This window comes from Cheilinus undulatus, linkage group 18 (genome assembly GCF_018320785.1).
Source record: "Cheilinus undulatus linkage group 18, ASM1832078v1, whole genome shotgun sequence".
NCBI classification, from domain to species: domain Eukaryota; kingdom Metazoa; phylum Chordata; class Actinopteri; order Labriformes; family Labridae; genus Cheilinus; species Cheilinus undulatus.
Window position 1 is genome coordinate 31,669,004 of NC_054882.1, and position 24,537 is coordinate 31,693,540.

At 38.8% G+C, this 24,537-nt stretch overlaps 1 protein-coding gene across 1 annotated transcript in view; it reads right to left on the minus strand.

Annotated features, from left to right (window-relative positions):
- babam2 (BRISC and BRCA1 A complex member 2) overlaps window positions 1-24,537 on the minus strand; it is a 143,513-nt gene that overhangs the window by 83,483 nt on the left and 35,493 nt on the right. Inside the window, exons 5-6 of the mRNA XM_041813525.1 lie at window positions 17,362-17,556; window positions 14,685-14,759 (exon numbers count right to left, since the gene is read on the minus strand). Of these exons, the coding sequence (XP_041669459.1) occupies window positions 14,685-14,759; window positions 17,362-17,556 (270 nt within the window). The remainder of the gene's footprint in view (window positions 1-14,684; window positions 14,760-17,361; window positions 17,557-24,537) is intronic.

Sequence of the window (24,537 nt, forward strand, 5' to 3'; positions counted from 1 at the left end):
TCACGCAGCACGTGACACAGCAGCAGCGTTTGCTGTCAAGTCACCAAGGCTTGAGAGTCTGAGCCTCTAGCATTCAAGTCTGAGTCACCAAAAAATCCGAGTTCAGTCCACATTACTTGCTCCTGTTTGCATTTGCTGTAAGCAAAAGGGGGCAGCTGGAGATCAGTGTTATGGTTTGTCAACCAGAAGGTAAGGGGTTTGATCCAAGCGGCAACCTCCAGTCCTGAAAAATGAAGCGAATGTGGAAGTGCAAAAAAATTGCAATACAGCGAGAGTCTACTTGAGGCTGGCCTTAAGAACACTGGGAAGTCCTGTACACAACACCTTTTAAAAAGCTGTTTTTTACACTAGAAATAAACTGGTTTACAGCCTGGTAAAAAAAATTAACATGTATTATTAGCTTATGTCTTCATATTCTCCCACCGTGCAGGGGTGATTTTTTTTGTACCACAATCGTTCATCAATTTATTTGTTAGTAGAAAATTCATAGCATTCATTACTTTTTCTGTTGTTGAGCACAGAAATGCTGATTTAAGTGTAATATTTAGTTTATTAAAAACAGCTACCTTCTTACAATGTTAAAACTGTATAACTTCTTTAAAGCCAGCATTACAGCGCTGACATTATTAATGAATACATGTATATAATGCATATATACAGTATAAATGTGTATATGTGCACTGTTGTTTTCCAGGTCTGTTCAGAGAATTGTGTAAGACTTATCACATGACACAGGAGACTATCTTCAGCCACGACTTCTCCAAAAGCTTAACTGCCATACAGAGGGGGATGCAAGCTGGACACATAACCGCAACGACCTCAACCTCATGAGCGGTTGAGAAAGGATCAACCGATATGTGGCAACCGGAAAGGTAAGCCAACCGCAGCAGCTGCAAACTGAAGAGCTTTGTTGGCTTATCTTCTGGAGAGCTGTGATTGTGACAATGTCCTTACAATAATAACAAAACATAAAATCTGGATGAACAGATTAGCATGGACACTGGAATGGAGAGTAGGCTGTCACATAAGTCGCTTTGTCATGCAGTCGCACTCTTAATCTGACCTTTGGTTGAAGAGGTGATACCTTTGACAGGTTTTTAACAACAAAAGAAGTTCAGAAATCGTTTATACCCTGCACTAATGACTGCCTGGGGTATTCATATACCAATTTGACTGCATTAAGTATGTCGGACCACACTATGCATTAACGTACTGTACCTCTAACCCGCAATTAGAACCTCCTCGCCTGCTTATCATACAAATAACATCATGGGTAACAAAAAGCATGTCTGTGGCTCACAAGCTTACCATGGTTTGCTTACCTACTTCCTGCCTCCCTGGCACAACTAGCCTCTTAGTGAATGGGAGCAAATTAGCTATAAGCTATGAAGCTCTTTAACAGCTTTCCTCCCTTATTTCTTTTTTAAATAAAAATGTGTTTAAAGGAAACAGTGATATGCTAATTAGTAGGGATGGACGATATTGGATTTTTGCCGATATCCGATATGCTGATATTTACAGACCCATTTTAGCTGATACCGATATTGGAATATGCTTTTCAGACAAGAACTTTTAGTCCTTTTGGACACACCTTGAGATTTGATGATGACCAAGGAAACACACTTTAGTCCTTCTAAGTCCTTTAACACTTTAAAGTTTAAAGATGATGATAAATAAAGAAAAAGACCTCAACTGACATAGGTCTGTTGGTTCAGCCTAAAACTCCACTAACCTATGAGTATATATGGACAAAATATACAGTCGATTTACGCTGAAATAAACAGGCAAAATATCGGCGTAAGTTTTGATATCTGCTGATACAGATAGCTGCCTTTTTTAAGGTAATATCTGCAGATACTGATACCAGACCGATAACATCCTGCATCCCTACTAATTAGAAAATAAAACTAGTAAAATGCTGGTTGCAACTGGATGAATGCCAGAAATAAACACATTTAATTTTCTAATGTTATAATCACAGTGTGTTTGTTGAACCTTACTGAAACTACTGTAGCAGCTCCGGCGCTGGATTCTACTCTCCTCAGCATCTCTCTTCTTCCACAGCGGTGGAAAACACTGATGTTGCTCCAAGGTAATCTGCACTTTGTGATATCAAAGATTTGATCATTTTACTGTTCTCTTAAGTCTCTTTTGTTGACTTTTTGTTTGTAGCTAATCTTTTTTCATGGTAAAAATCAATAATTATTTTGACTGATACTGAGATCACAATTATGAAACACCATTACTAACTACTACTCAACTAACTAAATACTACTTACTAACCTACTCAACAAGATTATAATTATTGCACGTCAATAAAACACTGATCACTGGCTATTGTCATACCTTAGAATTGCGGTGCAGGGATTTAAGATAAATGGACGTTTAAATGGATGCTCAAGAAATATACAGGTGCAAAAAACACACTGCATGCTCTGTAGGAGTCAGAGAGGGAGGGAGAGAGAGACAGATCATAAATGTAAAAATATCAACCATAACCTGGTGAGTAAAATAATTAAAATAGCATGTGTAAACAGCCTTAGTGATCGGGTTATCTGCTTCGGGATACAGCGCTTTTCAGCTCTCTGTATCTCACAAAGCATGGACACACGTTCAGCGTTCTCAGATTAAGCTATGCTCACATTGTTGTTCATGACGAGTATACTGAAATGTTTAATTCACTGTTCACCAGAAATATAGACACTAATTGGTTTAGGTTGCATCGCTGCAGGCACCTGCCATTATTTTAAAGGGATGGTGGGTTCACTCTGTTTACAACACAAAAGGAGCCCTGTCATGGTTTGCCAACATGGCACAGTAGTCATTCAGCCTTGATTATGTTGTTTTATCATAGTGGTGTGCTATAATCAGAATGGAAAATGATTTTCTAAAAGCATAAAAAGAACACTTTCTTGGCAAAGTATCTTTGTATAATAGCTCACCTTAGTTAAACAGTGAAAAAAACTAAACTGAAACTCCTGAAATGTGTAAATGCTATCACTGTTTACATGCAATTCATCATATTAATTACTGTAATACTGTGTTAAACTCAGTATATGACTGACTAAGCAGTCTGAAGCCACCTCCGAGCTCTAAGTCATGGTTTTAGACCAGTTTTAGACAGTTCTGCTTTGGACCAACTGTCATCTCACTAGTCAATTTGACCTTAAATTCACCAAAACAAGGACCAAAAGGCCTCATGTTGTAGTGGGAGTACACTCTGGCAACACGTTAAAGAAACCACTTCATTTCTGTCCAAGCATCACCGCACATGACTGACTGTAATAGGCTCAAAAACTGAACCTAATTAAGACAATAAATGAAGTCATCTTAATGCATCGAGTCATTTAACTCATAGAAAGATTAGATTCTTTTTCTTCTTCTGTTTAATGACAAAAATGTATCATCTGCCAGTTTTACTGTGAACTTAATTACAACTGAATGACCAACATTTGTCAACATCTTTGTTCTGCATATTTCTGCTCAAATAACAGCTCCATTGCTCGCTGTAAATGTCTTCATTACTTGGCTGAGGCTGACTGTTATTAACATTAGTGATCTATTTTAAAACCTCTCTTTGAGACGCACAATATCAGCCAATAAAGACATACATGGAGGTGATGAGTGGGATGGAAAATCAATTGATTTGAATAAACAACACCTACTTAATCAGCCCCTTGAATTAATCAAAAGCTGACCTCATGCTATCAGTGACGCTTCCGGTTTGATCCCTTCATAACCCGTTTAACTCGAAAACACTGAGAGAACTCCAAACAGGCTATAGGTTATGGGAATGTTTTTCTATTTGTAGTTTGGTGTAAACACCAGAATTATGCAGAGGCAAATGTGTGTATAAAGAGACATTGGCTTTGAGAGGAGGCTAATCATTCAAATCATATTTTAAACTCTGTGTTGCTACATGTCCTGAAGCAATTTAAATCACATGGGTGCTGTTAGGGTTTGACAAATATTTATGTCTGAATCAAATTTGCAAAATCGGCGCAGTTGGGAATGCCAAGTAGCACAGTTTTTTGGACTTTGAAGCAGCTTGACATGTCGCTCTTTGAAGCTAAACGTTAGATCCCAATACCAAAGTGGGAAGAGGATTGATATCACAAAGCACTCAGCCATGAAGACCTCCGACTACACGTCTAGACTGAGAATGGGAGACAAGAGTGTTCAGGAGTCTTGTGTGAGCTACGAGGCTAGTTGCACCCCTTTAACAGCTTTTCTCCCTCACTTTGTCAAAATCCAAACTCCAACATTTTTTGTCAAATAAACTTGAGTGGTTAAATTAGGTTTTTAAAAATTTCCATCATGACTTCATACAAGGAGGTGGTGGGGGATCTCGATGATTTAAGGTTTAGAAGATGAGGATGAAGGAAGACAAAATTTCAGCAAATATAGGTCTGTTGATCCTGCCTAAAACTCCACAAACGTGTTTGTACATACAGCCAATATTTACAGCAGAAAAAACTGGTGGTAAATAACGGCAGAAATTTTTCACATCTACTGAAACTTGACTTTAAGCTGATATCTGCCAGAACAGATCTGACGTCAGTAATGTGCATCCTTTAAGACAGCGGCTGCCTGTTGAGCTCCCATTAAATAGGTTACTCTTCTGTGGCAATGCATTATTACTATATTGTGTTCAGTTGCTTTGATTGTTCCATAATGAATGTCAAACACAGTGGATTTATTAAATTGTCCTCCATCAAAGTTTCTGCCCTTTGTGCGTCACTTCTATGTGCCCATATGGATGTGACATCAATCCATGCTGTGGATATGTGAAACTGTCTATCTGGTAAGTTTCATCTTCGCTCTTAATTCTATAATATGGATACGTCCAATTATGAATAGCTATGGGTGAAAAAAGTACACAGACTACTGTAAAAGTAAGTAAAAAGTAAAACAATTGAACAATAAATCTACTTAAGTAAACTAAAAAAGTATTAAAATCAAATTAACTTGAAAATCTGTGGCAAGGTGGGTCTCCTCTGGTACAGTTACTATTGTTAGAACATAAGTAGTAACTTACGTTACTACTTACGTTTTAACTATTAGTAGTAAGTACTGATTTAGAATGTACTCAAAAAAGTACAAAGTACCCAAAAAACTACTCAATTACAGTAAATTGAGTGAATATAATTGGTATTTTCCACTCCTGTATATAGCATTGATATAAAAGCATGCTTAAATCCATGTTTTATAGGGTAAGCCTCTGTAAAGATAAAAATAAAAACAAAGTAAAAAAAGAAAACTGAGTTAAATAACACACAGGTCATGTTCGCAGTATGCCGCCATTATTTCCTGTTTTAAAGGCCACTGATGGTGAACGGGCTTCATGTTTATTTGCAAATAATGAAGGAAAGCACTCCGGTGATCACTCACATTGGGATATGATGAAGATCAGACCAGGTGTGTATATGTGTGTGTGTGTATATGGGTGTCAACTGCCAGGACTGCTCACCCAGGTAGGCTCCATCTCCCTCTCTCAGCAGGCACCATAAAATCAGCTACAAGCACCATCTTTTTGCCACTATGACTACATTCACTCTGATTTACACTGAGAGTAACATCCTCATGATTTCTTTGTTCATGTTCACAATATAATGATTTGATGGGTGACTAATGTATAAAAATAGTACGGTCAGAGGACTGCTGAAGCCTGATGACGTCACACTACCAAGCAGACTAAAACACATTGGCCTCCTGGTGAGATTAGAATTTCTGTTTTTCTCTAAATGCAGATATCTAGTGAGTTTTTGTTCAGTATACATATAAGAGATAGAAATATCTATCCAAAAAGATGAACTTGTCTCGTCATGTAGGCTTCCTTTTAAGCAATTAGTGTCTTTTAATCATGAGATCATCAACAAAACAACACTGCTAAAGCATTTCAACAGTAACAGAAAAGATTTGGCTGTAAGTGGAGTTTATGTGCTAAAAAGGTCTGCTTTATGTCATGTGTCATGCCAAAACTCCTCTGCACATATAGTGAGCCTGCGACATGCTCTGCCCAGACTCTGCTGCCAACCTTATACAATCTGCCCCCGGCTCTGCTGCTGAATCCCTGCGGGGGAACGTCGCTGCACTCTCCTGTTACTGAGGTGGAAGATGCTGCCATTGTTAGACGACCCCCTGAGGAGCAAGAGGAACGTGCTTTGAGAGAATCATTAGGAGCAAATGTTCTTGTTTTGTCCCCCTCTGTGAAGTGTTTACTGAAGCCTATTCCTATCTATTTCTATAGTGGGAAATGCAAATACCACTGAAGATTAGGAAAAAGTAGCTTTCATTTGAATGTTATCAAATAAAACTATACCTCGTAGAGACAACATAATACAAGTGACAGCATGTGGCTGAGACATTGTGTTATTTGAGTGTCTATCTCAAATTTCTCAATCATCAGTACAAATAAGGATCATTTAAGACTGCAACAATCGCTCTGGACTTATTCATTCTCTGATATTTGGATGAAAGGATCAAAAACAAGAAAGAAAATGAAAAGGAAGTTAATAATCGAGCACAAATGAAAAGACAGAATGAGAGCCCAAGGCTCTGCTTCACCCTGACCCTCCTCTGTCAGTTGTAGAGTGCTGAAGGTTAAAGTGTGTGCGTTTGTTCGTTTGTGTGTGCATAGAGGGAAGGATGCGGAACCAAAAATAATTAGAGTAAAACTAATTAGATGTAAGTGCTGTTGTTGAAGCATGCACAGTTTGTACAGACCAGACGAGGATAGAGGAATGCTCCGAGCGCCATGCAATCTGCCCTCAGGTCGGTTTGAAGGAAGCAGAATCGACCTGGAGGGTCAGGGATGCAGGTTTATGGGCATCTTAGAGGCTTTAGCCAAAAAAAGGTTCAAAATGTACAAATAAATGTGGGATTTGAGTAATTAATGTTAATTTTAGAGATTAAGCTTGTTTGCTTTCTGGCAGAGTTTGATGACTCCCATATTTGCTACGGCTAGTGGTTTATCTGACAGCGGCCATGCACAAGACCACTACTGGGCCAGAATGAGCTACAAAGCTTATTTCAGCTGTGCATGCTTGGACAACAAGCCCTAAAAACATACATGAAAATACAAACAAATGAAAACAATCAACACACAGCATTAGTCCCAATCAAAAAGAACGGGAACCACAGATGCAGTTTGGCTGGTCCTATCAACAGGTAAGCAATTCTACCTTAAAGGACAGTTTAGGATTAGTATTTAACTTAATTAGTTTAAATGTTGCAACAGGAGGTGGGCGATATCTTTTCTGCAAGCTGGTAAAAAAATGACGGCTGCCATTGTGTCTTGAAAGAAATGGTGGCAAAAGTCTATAAAGTACTGCAGTTCATGGTGGACGTGCATTCATAAACTTTATTTTACTCTGTTTTTCACATGATAATGGGTAAATTTGAATATTTTCTGAATCTTTCAAGTCATTTATCTGCTTTTGCATAACAAATCTGCTTTTCCATGATAACAAGGCAATTTTTCAAGATCTCCAGACATTGGCAAAAAAAAACAAAACAAAACATACATATAATCAGATGTAAATTTGTTATATACTTTCTTTTTTCAGTCATATATTTTGTTGCATCCAAGATCCAAAAATGCAACATTCTTCATTAAATAGACATGCATTTTTAAAATGTATTAATTTTAATTTTGGTTGCATTTTGTTATTGAAGAAACTGGTGTGTCCTGATACTAGACCAATTGAGAACCACTGGCTTAGACGAAGCTATAGCAGCAGTGTTTATCAGAACTGGACAGCATTTCCTGATCGAAAGGAGAGCAAAGAACTGCACTGAATGCTTTTCTTTGCAGAAAATACATTTTGTTCCTCTCCCAACCAGATCTGGTATGACTTTAAGTTACCAGCTGGAACCACTGTTAGTAAATAACAGAGCCTGCCCTTTTAAACAGACGTAGTTAAGATATGAAGGCTGTCTGTGTCCACTGTGTCATTATGTCTTGTTGCTCTGATCAGTCCGTGAGTAATGTGACCATGCAACCAATCTCTGAGATTCTTTAAAAGGTTCTTTCCTTCCAAAACACTGTCTATGGGCTGTTGCCCTGACAGATGTGAAATAAATACCATGTGATGAGTATGAGAAACAGTCTCTCTGGCGTGTCAGGTTGTCTGGGTGATATAACTTCAAATTATATCACCCAGACAAAGAAAATGCAATAAGGATGTTAATGACAAAACTGAAAAAAATATTGGACATTTTATTGCTGCAAACAGCAATTACCAATAAAATGTCCAATAAAACATTTTATTGGTAATTGCTGTTTGCAGCAAACAATATTTATAAGTACAAACAAAATGAAAGATTTTCCTTGCTGCTTTTCTCATGAGTGACTGTCACTGATGACAGAACAACTGGCTCAAAGTGTGAATCTACTTAAACAGGACAACAGCTGAAGTATTGTGATTTGTTGCTGATATCCAATATACAAACATACTTCAAAAATAAAGAGAACAAACCCACCGCACACTGAAATAGACTTTACTTAAACCTTATTGTGAGCAAACATGTTTCATCTCTAGCTTCTTCAGGCACGCCAAGTGTTAACTGACCGGTACCTGACTAGCACGGGGTAGCAGAGGCATCAGGGTTATTAGTCTTTTTGTTACCAGCTTAAACTTCTAAAAGAATCTTTAATTTTGGTCCAAAATGAATCTGTGTAGTGATCATCCTCCCTGCAAAATGTGAAGCTATGGGACTAATTTATTTTCCTCTCACTACCACTACAAAAAACTTGACGACTTGATCTCTTACTTTAACGTTCTTGAGAGAAAGGTTTTACAGATGTTCAGCACAGCCCACACCGTCTGTTGCTTCCTCTGACCCTGAAATCAAAATTCTGACCAGGAACTCACTGTGGTTTATTTTTTCATGGTGCAGTGAATTCAGCTCATCTGAACCAGTCAAACACTGACCTGAAATGACTTCTCTCTATAAAACAGGTTAAAGCAGAGCTATATTGACATTTAACTTAGGACCAAAAAAGTGCTGCTGAAATGTGTGCCCACCCTGAGATGTTTTTGATTGTTTGTTATAAAATGTTTAAATAATCATATTTTCCACATTCTATCAAAGCCCACAAGACTGTGGTCACCTGAAATATCCTTTTCTATTGATGACAGCTGCTTGAGGCGGGCCCTCGTTCTGAACACATAAACACTCACATATACACAAACACAACACTCACAATCGCTGTGGAGCTGGTGACATGGGTCAGTGCTTGTGGGGGAAACAAAGCTCAAATGAAGCGAGAGCAGAGGGCTCAGTCACGAATGTGGCATCGCTCCATGCAGATCAGCGTGGACGTTTAGAGGGACGCCGCCTGCACAATCTCTGCAGAGAAAAGATGGACAGACAGACGGGCGGGCGGGCGGCGAGGTGAGATGAAAAGCAAGACAGGACTTAAACGAAAAGGTCACGGCTGTAATTACAAAGAATTAGACTGCTCACTTGCTTCAGGAGCTCAGCATGAAGCAGGATAAGATTAGCGATTTATGGCCAGTGAAATACCAAAAAACATAAGCTGGGGTGTCAAATAGCTGTTCATTTATCTCTTAAAACCTTCAAAAAAATAATCTGCTGACTACACCAGCAAACAAAGCATGCTGTGCTGCAACAACTATAACTGATATGCAGGGTTTTTCCTGAAAGGAGGCGACCGTCTATTTGTTCCAACACGGGCCTCGTTGGCAAACTTTGATAATTTTATCATTTCTTTCTGCATTTACAGAAATACACTGGTGTTGTGAGAGCGGCTGTGATCTAAAAATTCTAGGAAAACTTAAAGGTATTTTCTAACTTGCACAAAAAAATGTACTTGCAATGTTTAAGTACTACGATGAAGATCTAGTATCACCATTATATAATATCAACTCATGCACATTGGATCTGTAGCATTAGCACTAGTTCTCTAGGGTCGAGTGCACCAGCTGGTCGTACTCCTAGGTGTAACTTCGAGCTAAAAGTTCTGACTGACTTTAGGCTCCATGTACACCCGCTGGGTTTGAGCTCTGTTTAAGTTACGCCTGGGTGTAACTTTTATGCCCAGCATGAAGCAGGAGTAACTTTCAATAAGTCTGACTTAACCAATGTTTTGTGAATGACAATGGTCAGAAATGTAAGAAATGTGATGCCAGCATACTTTAATAGATAAAAAAGTAAAGTAAAAGTTCCATAAAAAGGCATGGAAAAACTTCTTTTCCTTTTGTTTGTCATTTACATCTTCTGTTAATAGTGTGATAGAAGTCAGAACAGGAGGGAAGTGTGTTTACTTGGCATCGCTCCCCTCTTGGTGAACGTTTACATAAACATGTATGATTAGCTTCGAAGTCAGTCATAGTTACGTTGGATGTTGGAGATAAGACTGACTTTATTTACTCCCAGCTGCTGCACTCAGCCCCTGGTCAGTTCTTCCCCAGAGCTGGCTCCAATCAGCTTTGGAGCAAACTGGAATTTTACATTTTTTTTTAAAGGTTGATTTTTGGGCCTTTTTGTGCCGTTATTCGATATTGGAGGACAGTGGATAGAGTCGGAAACAGGGGATGAGAGTGGAGGAGAGACATGGGGTAAAGGAACATTAAACTATTAAATTAAAACTTTAGCTTTTATTGTGTATCATATTCAGCCTCAACCTTTTATATATTTAATAAAATAGCTTTAATTTTAGAGTGTGTTGCCTTTACATGTGTTTAGTTGAGGCAGTATGCATACAAGACAGTGCTTACATAGTAAGAGTAGCCAGGAAAAACCCTGATCTGACTGAAAATGCTGAACAGTATGAGGTCAAAGGCCAATGTTAAATGTGAGGCAATGAGTAAAAGGAACTTTAAATGGGTGACAAGTCATGGGTCAAGGTACGATCAAAGGATGAGACACTAAAACCGTGCCTGAGAGGAGCAAACGCCCTTTAAAGGGGAAGAAATCTGCCAACATCCATCTGAGTGCATTTCACTATCCTTCCCTTCATCTCTGCTCTCAATGTCCTTCCCTCACTTTCGTTTTGACTATGACGGAGCTGCCCCCTTTAAAACAGAGAATTAAATAAATAAACCTTTCATTCCTCCCCCCTCCCCGAGGCTGGGCAGTCCATGCAGGAAGGTAAACATGTCCACTGTGGTGAGCTCAGACCACGCGGATGCCTCGCTCCAGGTAACAGTCGTCCTCCACAGCTCTGCGCCCACCAGCAACATCTCGGCATTCACGAGCAGCGCAGAGTAGCCGATGTCTGAACAAATTTCCGCTTCAGTGCCAAACCCTCCCTCCTCAAGCAAGGACATGCACGGATTTGATGAGGAGGTTGATTCAAATCAGGGTCAACAGTGTGCCCTCTACCTCTACAGTACCTGGCTGATGGCTTTTATTCTGTCTGAACAGCATCACCTTTTTGATTTTTCAAGTGTTGACTTTTTCGTAAAGACCAGCTATTGAAGGCTCAGTGGGCGTTTGGATGGTAAACAGCCCTGTTGTATTGCTTTAGGTACCTGTGCGATGAGGAAATATGATCGAGGAAGTTAGGGTTAAGTAATGTATTCACAGCTCTGGTCGCACATTACATTAAAAAAGAACTGCATAGGGGTATATGGTACTATCACGAAGCGCACACAGAGAAACTTGATTTTTTTTTATTGTATTACTGCAGCAAAAAGTAAAAATCAGAAAATCTATGCCTTAATCTTAACCTCACATACATTCATTATCAGCTATTTCAATACCAAACACAATGGGCCTTATTCACCAAATGTTCTTCTGAAATTCACCCAAGTTTTCTTGTCTGTGATTTGCTCTTAGTTAAGAAAAAAACCTAAGAAAACGCTCACATATAGGACTGAAGTGATGGTGCCAAGCTCCAAAATTTTGCATCAAATTTAAATAGACACAATATTGCCATTCTTAATCATATTTACCTGCATTTTCATCATTGTAGCACTTCTGTATAATGAATAAAATGTAAAAAAACATGAATGAGATATAGTAAACTTTTATTTCAATCATGTAATGCTTGATCTTTGCAGTAAAATGTAAAATTCTGATCATAAACTGAGCCTTTCAGTAAGAATTTGTCATTTAACACTTATTTGAAAAATAAAAAACTACAATCACAAGTTAATTTTGTTTAAATGATGAACACTACTCACATTGTGTTACTCATCTTCTCACTCCTGTGTGCTTTCTGTGTTTGCACACAGCCCTACAGTCTCGTGCCCTTACAAAAAAAGTCTTTATGCTAAGTAAGAGAAAAGTGCACAAGCTTCAAGCTGATGAGGACATGGCAGTCATCAATTTAAAAACACAGATGATAACAATTCAGCCATTTAAGAACAGGTCATGAATCTCACGTAACCTTGCAAAACATATGGCATAAGCTCCAGTCTGCAACGATTGCGCAAGGTCTAAGAGCGGACCTGACCAATCAGTTTCATTGGCCGCTGCTTCTCACTGAAACATCAAAGTGAAACAATACAATAGGACAGAATGGCAAAGAACATGCTGGACTACACAACAACACAGACCAGACCGATGAATATTGGTGACACTTTTCAACCGCTTTTCTCCTCATTAGGTCATAACTGTGCATTTAAAGAAAATTGGTAGTATTCCCTTAGGTAAAGAAACCTTGAGGAATGCTAGTTTGAATGATAAAGCTCCTCAGTAAATGACAACAAGAGAGACGTGGAAGGCACCATGACAATAAAGGCTGAGAGCTGAGTTGCTTGTTCATGAACAAACTCCACATAGTGAAAACAGATGGTACTAACACAATGACACAGCTGCACAGAAATTTCACGCTACGGACTTTGTAAATTAAAAGTGAAGCTGCGCATGTGTACAGCCTATTTCAATGCTCTTGCTCTGACTGGCCCATCATGAATGTGACAAACGGAACATTTGTCAAATCACTTGATGAGAATTTTGTGAAAAGTCCTGTCCTTCCAAAACGCTTTGCATGTGAAATATATGCATGCAATGGATAAATGAAACAGTATCTGGCATGCCAGATTACATACAGTACAGTAGTAGAAGTAGTATTTTCCTCTCAAGTCTTTCTGGGTGTGGTCTGCTCTTCCTTCCAATGCCATGATATCAGTTGTGAAAATACGTAAGGTACCATCTTGTATTCTGTCATTTCTGTCAGTCAAGTCATGGCATATAAATGTACACATCTATGATTGTCTAATCCGTCACATATGTTGTTGAAATGTTACAGAATCTGCAGGTTGTACCTGTCTGCAAAGTCATGAGAAAAAAATAGATGCAAATTGATTATACTTCAACTGCTCTAGAACAGTATCAAATCACTAGTGGTGCAAAAATGTTTGGTGCATAAACATAATTGACTCCAGACAGCATTGAAACACAGAGATAATTGTGCGACAACTTTCAAACTAAAAAATTCAGGCCATCCGTTTGGCGTACAGTACATTTGTGTTCTTAGAGTCCAGCCTATATGCAGCATAATCCGGTTCCTCTGTAAAGCGTAGGTGGACAAGGTGTGGGCTGATGTTCATTACTTTCCTCTCTGCCAGTCGATACTCTTCCTTAGTCTTCAAGCGCTCCCGTGGAGATACTATGTATACCCTATCTGCCAAATATGGCACAACTCTGCAAGTGTGTGCATTTGCTTGTGTGTGCAGAGGACGGAGGGAACATGATATGATTAAGGTGACATGAATGTACATCCATATCCAAGATTTGGTTTCTAATAAAATCGCTAAATAGTACAGAGAGTTCTTTGACAACGTTGTGTCAATGGCTACACTGCTACCACCACCCACTGGTTAACTGTGTCACTGTGACTGCCGAGCTTTTGAAAGCTTTTTCAAAGAAATCTCCGGTAAGTGACAGCATGCTTGTTTGAAAAAAATGTCGCCATAGAGCTCTCATCAGGCCTGGAGGGTGTAGAAACTTTTCCTGCTTCCAAACACCCAGGTAGAGAGACAAAAAAAATAGAAATTCTGTCATAAGCAGCTATGAAGCATAAATTTGACTTTGGATAAGTCCACTCAAATCCTGAAGAGAGAGAGAGAAGTCTCAGTGCTCCAGGTCTGAGGGACATGGGGACAAAGGCTGTGATGTGAGGCTGATGATGGCTGCTGTTTCCCTTATGTTTACCATCATTTCCTTTCACAAACAAGAGGCCGGGCTGGAAAAGGCCAGAGAGCCAGGGCCTCCAGCATGCTGGCAGAGCAAGACGGGGGGAGCGACAGAGAGGGAAAGAGAGGGGGCTAAGGGACACAGAGAGAGAGAGAGAGAGAGAGAGAGAGAGAGAGAGAGAGAGAGAGAGAGAGAGAGAGAGAGAGAGAAGGAGTCCGGGCTGAGCTGCCTCCAGACACCACGCGGCTCAGAGCAGATCGAGAGTGACGGCTTGCTGATTAGTCAACTCACAGCCCCCAAGACCGAAATACACACACAAACACGCCATGCACACACACAAACACAATGTACTTCATTTAAATAAACTACTATAATCACATCCACTCTTCTTGTTGCACACATTTAAAACATAAGAAAACACATGTAAACAAATGAACACTATTAACATCTCATTGTATCTAATATCAAAATCTACTTATGCAGCACAGTCTGCAGGTCTAAAGTTGTGCACATAATATGAAAATAGTGCAATCTTTTATTATCAGTACGTGTGTAAATGGGTTTTCGTTTACCTTGAGAAGGTAGACTGGGATGTTGCTGAAGTCCACGGGAAGTTTGAGCAGGAAACGTGCTGAAAACTCTCCTGTCTGGATTACAAGACACAGCAGGGAGGAACTTTAGAAAATACACGACAAACAGGTCATAGAATAAGACAGAAAGGGAATTAAGGACAGGTAGAAAGCCCTGGTTGAATGGAAATCAATCATTAACAGCAGTATTCATTAAAAATTACTTCATTGGTAGATCAAATTCAATACTTGTAATAACTGAACCAATCATCTGTTGTTAGTCCCCATTGAAATGCAGCACCTAGCCGATGTCCAGCATGAAAAATAATCCATTAATTCCTCTGCTGCTGCTATTGTAGGTCAGTCATCCTGATCCACTTGAAGCAGCTGTGCTAAAATCCTCAAAATCATTATAAATTCCAATGAGAGGGGGATAGTAGTATGAATCTGAATCTGAATATAAGCTTTTTGCTTTAAAGGAGGAGGCTGGGGTGGAGGAGATTCAGCTTTTCTCGCAGTAGCAGCAGGAACATGATGCATCTGTATTGATACAAGCAGGGATTAGTGAGAAGAAGGTCATATTTAAATACACCGGTGTGTTGAGAGGAAGAGCTGTAATTGATAGGATCAGCTGGCCACTGGACTACTGTGTCCAGCATGAACTTATGCTATGCTTAATTTGTAATTTCGGTAAATTTGATTGCTGTACTTTTTTGTGTGCGTGCGTGTGTGTGGGGTGTTTCGATTTTTGTGGATATTTTCATGGAAATTTGAGAAATTCAATCTGAAATTTTGAGGAATTTGATTTGGGATTTGGGGGGATGTCCACCAAAATTTTCAAAAAAATGGCATGGAAAATTCAGGGGCCTGTTTGGACGTAGGGGACTTTTCCACCATTTCATGGAATTTTGGCAATTTGCTTAGAAAATTTAGGGGGAATTTACTTGAAAATTTTATGGAGTTTACATAGAATTTGTAGGGAATTTTAATTGGAAAACTTAGGCTTTAGGAAAAACTTTCACTGAAAAATGTGGGGAATATTTGTGGGATACTTCATGATATGTAAAAGAGTTTTTACAGGAATTTCCAGTCATTTCTTTGAAATTTTAAGGATTTTTTGTGGATTTTGGAAAGGACTATTTTCTATAAATTCAGAACTTTAAAAAAAAGATACATCTTTTTGGGGGCTTTTCATTTCTTTTATTTTAAGGAGAAAGACAGTGGATAGAGTTGGAAACAGGATGAGAGAGCGGGGGAGAGACATGTGGAAAAGGAGCCTCGGGCCACACCTGAACCTAGGCTGCCTATGCACATGGGGACCCAACGGCTAGGCTATCTTCACCCAAAATTCTGAACTTTGGTGGAAATTTTCTTGATGCTTGGTCTTAACAGGTCCTTGTGGTATATCAACAAAATGACTCCACCATACCTCTTTCAATGACTGACAAAATTTCTTACTGATTGAAAACCCAAAACTGACCACCTGGATTTTATTTGCAAAAACAGGAACTTCAGGATATTTGAGGACATGATTTTTGGTCTAAACTAGATCCTGTTCGAAGACAAGGCTGAGCTTTTAAACTTCATTAGGTCCTTCTGATCCCAAATAAATGGGAGAATCTAAAAATGTTCTCTAAAGAAAAAGCTCAGGCCTCAGGCTGTTATACTAAGGTAATTTTACTTCCTGTTTGGATCCAATCCTGCTTTAATTTTGAAAGAAAATAGGGGACATTCGGGTAGATCACAGATAGTGACAGCTTCATAATGCAATGAAATGCAATAATGTTTAACACCGTAAAGTGTGGTGTTCACTGAATAAGGATGACTTGTGCTCCCTTTATCAGCTTATGCTGCAAAGGGTAAGATGTCATAGTACACCACAAGGCTAAGAAAACTAAACGCTTAACCCGCTACTGCAACAAAACACAAAACATGAGTAGTATTAATATTGGCAGATCTCACTCACATATGATTGGTGTTGATGACAACACTATGTGATCAGAATATTATGTATAAGCAGTGATGATAAGAAATAAAAATTAAATTCTCTAGTTTATCTATTCCCATTTCACATATCTGAACCTATGGATTTTCAGTGTTGTAAAAGTTTGTCCTGGGATTTTTTTTTTTTTGTGCTTAAAACTTTCTTGCAAAGTCAAAAAAGGAGTGCATATTGATAAAGTCTGATATCACTTAGATGTGGTCATTTTACTGAGCAGGACACTACAAGGTTGGAGTAAACATTGTTCTGTCCTTGCAGCACTTGTTCTTCACAGGCACCCCTCAGGGTTGTGCCCTCGACCCACTACTGTTTAATCTCTATATCACCATTGACGTGCAACACAAGGACAGGCACAATCACACCAAGAAACACGGCAAACAGTAAAGGTCACTGGACAGAATTAAACTGTAGACAACAGAGTTATCTGGCAAAGACTCACTAATAAACATGCATTGTTTGCATCAGTACAACCTTCTGATCATAGTGGCATTTCTCACTTTAGTTTATTCAGACACATAGTTTATGTATAGTCCACTCAAGACAGTTCAATTATATAGGGATTAAGGGTCAGGGAATAAGTGTGATTTTGGAACATCAACCTTCCAATTGACAGACAACCAACGCTACCACGAAGCCACAGTGCCCCTAAAATCAAAAGGTCATTTATCATTTTCCTACCCAGCTGTTCTTGCGTCCAGCATAAATCTCCATGCTGCGACCATAGTTGGGATCCTCCAGTAGGCTATCGTACTCGAAGAGCAGCCTGGAGCTCTCACGCAGACGCTGGCACTGGTAGTTGTGATACTGCTGGATGAGCTCCTTCACCAGCTGAAGCAAACATTCGGGGTTCCCTGCATCCCACTGGACAAGGTGCTGAGGTAGACAACAGAGAAGAGTTATTAGGACTGATATAACTACACTGTTTGTTCATTTTTATTTCATGTTAGAATATAAGATCTAAACACCAAACATCATAGACTGAGTGATTAGTAACCTTAATTTGCATCACAATCATTTATTTGATTCTGTTTTATGTCTGAAGTCTGTTAAAAGTTCTATCAGTTTAAAAAGCATCACACTTTTTGCACACAGGAGGTTAAAGATATTTTACACTTTATAGTGTTGTGCTTGAAGATATTAAGTCATATTAAGTCAAGCCTTAAATGCATGCAGCACTTGAATCAGACAAATATCCACTCTAATTTACATGCTAAGATGACAACTTCTAAAGAAGTGATCAATCATTGAGACCCTGTGTGACACTTGAGAAAGTGTTGTTAAAACTGAGAACCACAGGGTTTAATATGTAGGAAACAGGCTATTGAAGCAGTACAAGCCTGGGAAAACCATGGCAGAGGAAAAAGGTTTGGCCTGAAAGAAGAACGAGACTCAGAAAGAGTTTAACTTTACTTCCCCTCACCAGATCAGAAGGAAAGGGCCGTGCTGAGGATTTCCTGTTACCACATGAAGGTTTACTGGTAAATTAATGTGGAAAAGTACCAAGTATGACATCCTCTGTCTGGAACCTCTCTGACCTCTTTTGCCATATAAATGCTAGTTAAAGATGCAGTTAGTACATATATATTACTTGTTCAACTGCTCATTAACATGAAAACATAATCAGTAGGGGTGCAATGTGTTGGATTTTTGCCAATATCCAATATGCACACATTTCCAACACACTTAAGTCCAAAGCAAAACAGATTTATAAACAACTTTTTCATTGTAATCAACACCAAGTCTCTTCTGTGCTACAACTGACCAGGGCATCCCTAGTAAATCAATTCTTGTAATTAAACAGCAGGTTTTCATGTTGGTTCCTTCATGTTGGTTCCCTGAGACCATCATGACAAAGTTTCTGAATTTACCTTACTGAACAATTATTCCACCCCCCAACCTCTGACTCTGTTTGTTCTGTAAATATTTGTATGATTTTAAAACGAATAACTGAAAGGAACATGCAGGGATTAAAAATGTATGGTTATTTATTGAGACAACTGAAATTAGAAATAGAGAGAGATATTACAAGGGAAAAAATTGAAATAATAGACATGGCAGGTTTAGATTATTTTTTTATTAATTGCCCAGCTCTAGCAGAAATGTTCATACCTGCTGATACTGAGACATGACTTTTAATCTACTAATACTGATATCATGCTGATCACATCATACATTCCTAAAAAAGAGCCAATCACATGGCAGCAACTCAGCTCATTTTGGTATGTAGACAATTTGCTAGAGTTCAAACCAGGCATCGTAATAAGAAAAAAAAGGGGATTTAAGTGAATTTGAATGTGCCATGGTTGTTGGTGCTGGGTGGGCTGGTCTGAGTTTTTCAGAAATCATTGATCTACTGGGATTTTTGCACACAAGTTTAAAGTTTACACAATTTTACCAAAATTGGTCAAAAGAAGATTGGAAAAATGTCACCTGGTCTGATTAGTCTTGATTTCTGCTGTGACATTTGAATGGGCAGAATTGAACAACATGAAATCATAGATCCACCCAGCCTTGATTCAACAGTTCTGGCTGCTGCTGGTAGTTTAATGGTGCAAACTTTCTTGGCACATTTTGGGCCTCTTACTACCAGCAGGGCATCATTTAATTTCCACAGGTTAACTAAGTTTGTTGCTGACGATGCTCATTCTTTCATAACCACATACTCATCTTCTGATGGCGACAAACATGACGGCAAGACTAATGCCAAATCAGCGAAACAGTTCGAAAAACGGTGTAGTTTGCAATAAATAGCAATATATGGTATCACAAAACTCACTATCGCAATAATATCGAATTGTGACCCAAGTATGGTGATAACATTGTATCGTGCGGACACTAGTGATTCCCATCCCCCTAATGACAGAGCTATTCAGTTATTTTGGAATGGGGGCCTGTTCCTGAAAAAGGATCCCAAATAAAGGGCCTGTGAGACCTGCATGGCATACAGTTTGTGTAGTAATTTCAATAGCTTCAATCAGTCAAACTGTTTTGGATTTTCTTAGAACAACCTAGTCAATTAACACAGCAAAGTGGTGTCAATGTTAGCAACAGCTTCCTTAAAATACACGCATTTGGATTCATGAAGGGGTACAATAAATTAGGGAATTAATATGATAGATGATCATACAAACTAAATAAACATACATAATTGTATTAAATAAGGGGGAGAAAATGTGGATGTTTTTTTCAATCATTAGTAGTCTACTCAAAAGGCCACTAATAATGACTTTGAGGGCCTAAACTGGCCTTGGGGCCTCCAATTAAACAGCCTGGCTATATGATAATAGTTGATTATCATTTCTTATATTAAATCTGGAAGGACAGGAGAGAAGATGAAAAGAGTGCATATATGTGCCATAGACAGAGAGGAAAAAGAGAGGAACTTTGTTTGCTTGTCTGTCCTTGTAGTTCAGTTTACTTATAACATGTGAGAACAATTCTTTAACTATAAAACACTTCAAGCACTCCTGTAAAACTTAACTTATAAATGCTATTTTAAGCCCTGGTGCTCTGCTCACTTTGCTTACACGTGCCACATAATAATAATAATGTGATTTTTGAACACTTGGCCATCATACCGTATGCCCTGGTAAAAAGAGACGGTATGACGGTAATGAAAAATAAATACCACCTAATCCTATTTATAAGTTCAAATTTACTCAAAATGCACATATCTAGTGAGCTTTCTTGTTCAATATACTTTATATATAAGATAAGATAAACCCATCAGATCATGTCAAGTTCCTTTTAAAGATAGCAATGAGTTCACCATACTCAGATGACTTCCACAGTCACCAGATCTTCATCCAGTGGAGCACCTTTGAGAAGACAAATATAACCCACAATCTCTAAAGAAATATTTTCAGCACCTTTCTGAATCAATGCTGTGAAAAATTAAGGCAGCTATGAATGCAAAAGGGCTTCAAGGTGTACCTTAATAAGTGGCCAGTGAGTGTGTATTAAACTTTCAATTCGATGTATGTTGCATATCAGAACAATCCATGATCCCCTATCAACAGACTGAGGCCAGAAACAACCATGCATACAGTCATATGCACCCACCTGTCACGACTGAGTTAGCAGAGCTCACCATACGTGACCCACTGTGGGTTTTCTCTACCAAACAGAAGTTTCCCCTCCAATAAGTGCAACCTGTTCATTGATGCACGAGGAATAAAATGCTTATAATTAATGTGAACAACACTGCAAAATAAATTGTAGGAAACATGTCAGGAATAATCAAGATGAATGGATGGCTGAGCACTTGAGAATGAACGCTGTGAGAGCTTAATAATGGAGGAATAAAGCACGCAAAGCAAAAACAAAAAGCCCATCACTGGTTTAATGAGGACTTTGAAATTAATGTGCTTGTTAGTTTAAAAAGATTCATGCCAAAGAGGAGGAGGAGAATAAGAAAACTTAGGGCTAATTTCAATCACGACATTTCTACAATGTTTAAAGCATTGTTTTGGATAATGGTGATATTGCATGTGCAGCTGAGGGACATGACTTGCTCCTTTTCCAAAAAAAAAAAAAAAAGAGAAGAAAATTTAACTTGATGGCAACAATATTTGAAAAACAAAGTTGCAAGTTGCTTGCAAGAGTTTGCATTCTGTGGTTTTCTGCAGTTTTAAACAGAGAAAAAGTGAGAGTGAGTCCAAGCTCATTCTGAAAGTGAAACACTGCTGGCAGACTCAGAACGTGAGTAGACAAAAAACAAGCTGATGACATAACAGCAGTGTCAAAGTAAATGCACAGCTAGAGTTCGTGTTTCCCTGCCTTGCTCTTAGGCCAAACTACAGGACAACCCCTATATGTAAAAACAAATCAAAAAACAAGAGGAATTTGGTGTAAGCAGAGCAAGACAGAGCATAGCTATGGGCTGGAAAACTGTATCCAATAATTCCCAGTACATGTAGGTGTCAGTAGCAGGATGTCTTGGATTTAAATTAACTTGTCTGCCTGCCTGTCTGTCTGGCAGCCCATGCAGAGAAAGCTTCCATTGTTTTATAAGAAGGGTCGGTGCTAGGGGGGTGCAAGGCCAGGCTAAACAGAGACAGTGACCTCATCGTCCCGATCCACCGGTGGTTACCAGCAATACCGGGATTCCCGAAACAAGGGGGCGATGCAAACAAGGATGGGCATTGTCCAAAAGAGGCAGTCAGCGCTCCGGGGCAGGAGCGAGCTGAAACTGAGGAAGGACCGAGGAAGTGCTGTGTCAGGATTGTGACACTGAATATCAGTGAAACTCCAGTGAGGAGGAGGAGGAGGAGAGGCAGGGAGGAGTGATCAGAGGTGAGGGAGAGAGGGGAGGGCTGTGAAGCTCAGGCAAGTGGGTCACGGCCAATCAAAACAGGCCTGGGACTCAGTTTTGGTTCCATTTGTTCGTCATATTAACACTATAAAAAATAATAATCTTACTGTTTTATGATGCTGTTGTGATACAGGTCAATGTTTTTTTCACATTCACGTGTTACTTGGGTAGGCCACCAAAATAGAATTCACAGCTGCTGGGGTATAATTTCCAACTGTTTCAAAGCATGACTGGTGACCCTTTTAGTCATGATGACATGATTAGAATTGAAAATATGTGCTGGAGAGAGAGAGTAAAAAGGAAAGGGAAGTCCATCAGGACATCCCCCCAAATACATTCACCATCTAAGTTGTTATGTTTCATGTTAAAACTGATGTAAATAAATGTTCTGTACAGACTAAGACTGATAATTCTAAGTCAATCAATTGTTTTATGAAGAAAACTCATAGGAACAAGAGGTAGTCCCTTATGTAAGGACAGGAGTGTAGGAGAAACACTCCTTCTGTAATTACAATAAGTTTCCTCATGCTCATTAGTTGACCTCAATTGCTCCCATGGAGCTATTTACCAACCAATGACAGAGCAGCTGAGGTTGTTCTAGGCGGCCCCCAGGTGATGCTGGGTGGTGCTGCAGGAGGCCGACTTCTCCCTGCATATAAACATAAGCTGTTTTATATAAGAACAACACTCAAACTGTGTGTTATTTAGTGCACCAGCTATTCTGACTGACATACTTACAGCCCCTTTTACACAGATAGTTCAAGGCAGGGCTTTCACAACTAAGTAGTAGGGTGTTTAGCACTGTTTAAGATTGGCATCAGCTCTTTGATGAACATTTGCCATCTGCAAATAAAGCGGGGATGAACAGATATCAGTTTATGATGTGTATCTGTCATGTCCTAACAATTTAATGCTGTCATTTAGCACATGTAACAGCTGACTTAGAGAGGATATTTATTATTGTGCAGAAGATATGATCTACTAGACAAGTCTGATCCTTTTTCATGGTCAAACAGAGAAAATTTTGGCAAAGAGGGAGTGTTACAACTAGGGAGGCAATGGAAAAAAATCAGCATCAGTATCTGCCATCACCTCCAGAGTTATTCAATATTGGTATTTCCATCAGCCCTATGTTTTACAATTGGTGTATCACTACTAAAGCCTACCACCAGTGTTTGGTAGAGTTATTTTTTAAACTAACTTGTTACATTACTGTGTTATATACCGAGAAAGGTAACTTGTTACATTACTGCGTTACCTACTTCTAAAACTAACGCGTTAGAGTACTTTTGCGTTACTAAATATTAAAACTAGGGATGCACCGAAATGAAAATTCTTGGCCGAAACCGAAAACCGAAAATGAGGAAACCAAGGCTGAAAACAGAAAACCGAAACATCGAAAGAAATTATAATGCCAATTATTAGTACCATTGCAATTATGGCTATGATTGTGTACTAACCTCACTAAAATCAATTGCAATTGCAAAAATTAATATTAATGCTTCAAAGAATAAATCAATTACAGAATTATGTAAATATTTATTACGCACTTCATTCCAACAATACACAATATAAAATAAAATAAAATACAAAATAAAATGTTTAACTTGACCCCACTCATGCTTAGATTAAATCAGTGGTTCTCAACCTTTTTTCAGTCATGTACCCCCTTCGAAGTATTTTTTCAGCCAAGTACCCCCTAAACAGCGCAAAGCTTTTTGGCCAAAAAGAAAGACATTATAGAGTGCTGTGACAGCTGTCTGATTTATCAAACTTTGTAACTGAAAAACACTTTCAAATTACAAATATTAGATTTTTTTTTCATACATTTTAAATGTTAAAAATGCATGACTAAAGTCATGGCACATCTTCTCATCTCTAAATGTGGGAATTCAAGTTAATGTAGCTGTTGAAAACAGTGACTGGAAAGGCTTTAAACCCAGAACTGTGCAAAACTCTGCTCGGCTGCAGTGGTCTCTCTGGGACAATTTGGAAATAAAAACATAGAGCTAGAAAGGACTAAAGACCTGTAAATAATAAACAAGTTATAAAAAAAGATTTCTCTCTTCTCAAACTGAAATCAGGAACTTAGTTATAGACCAGCATTTCTTCACAAACAATAAATTGTAAACATTTTTATGAATGGAGTGATTGTGAATACAGTGATTGACAGGTATGTGCCAGTGTGGGTCAAACCATTCTGCCATGGGGGAGACTCAGGGGGTTTTAGGGTCATTAAATTTAAGAGCCTACAAAATATGAACTCCAGTTCATAAACTTAAGGTCCTTACACTCTATACGCAATTTTTTCATGTAAATTATTTACACAAAATATTTTCATTTAGAACTTGTAGCGAGTCAAAGCAAGCTTCCTCACCTGCAACATCATTTCGCAGCGCAACATTGCTACGGATATTTAAGTAGCGCATTTGCGCTCATGTTGACATGTCGGGCTGTCTGCTGCCTGTCTCCCTCTCTACCAGGCTAAAAAAAAGAGGCAAAAACACAAGCAGTGTTACAGACAGATATGAGGAGATATC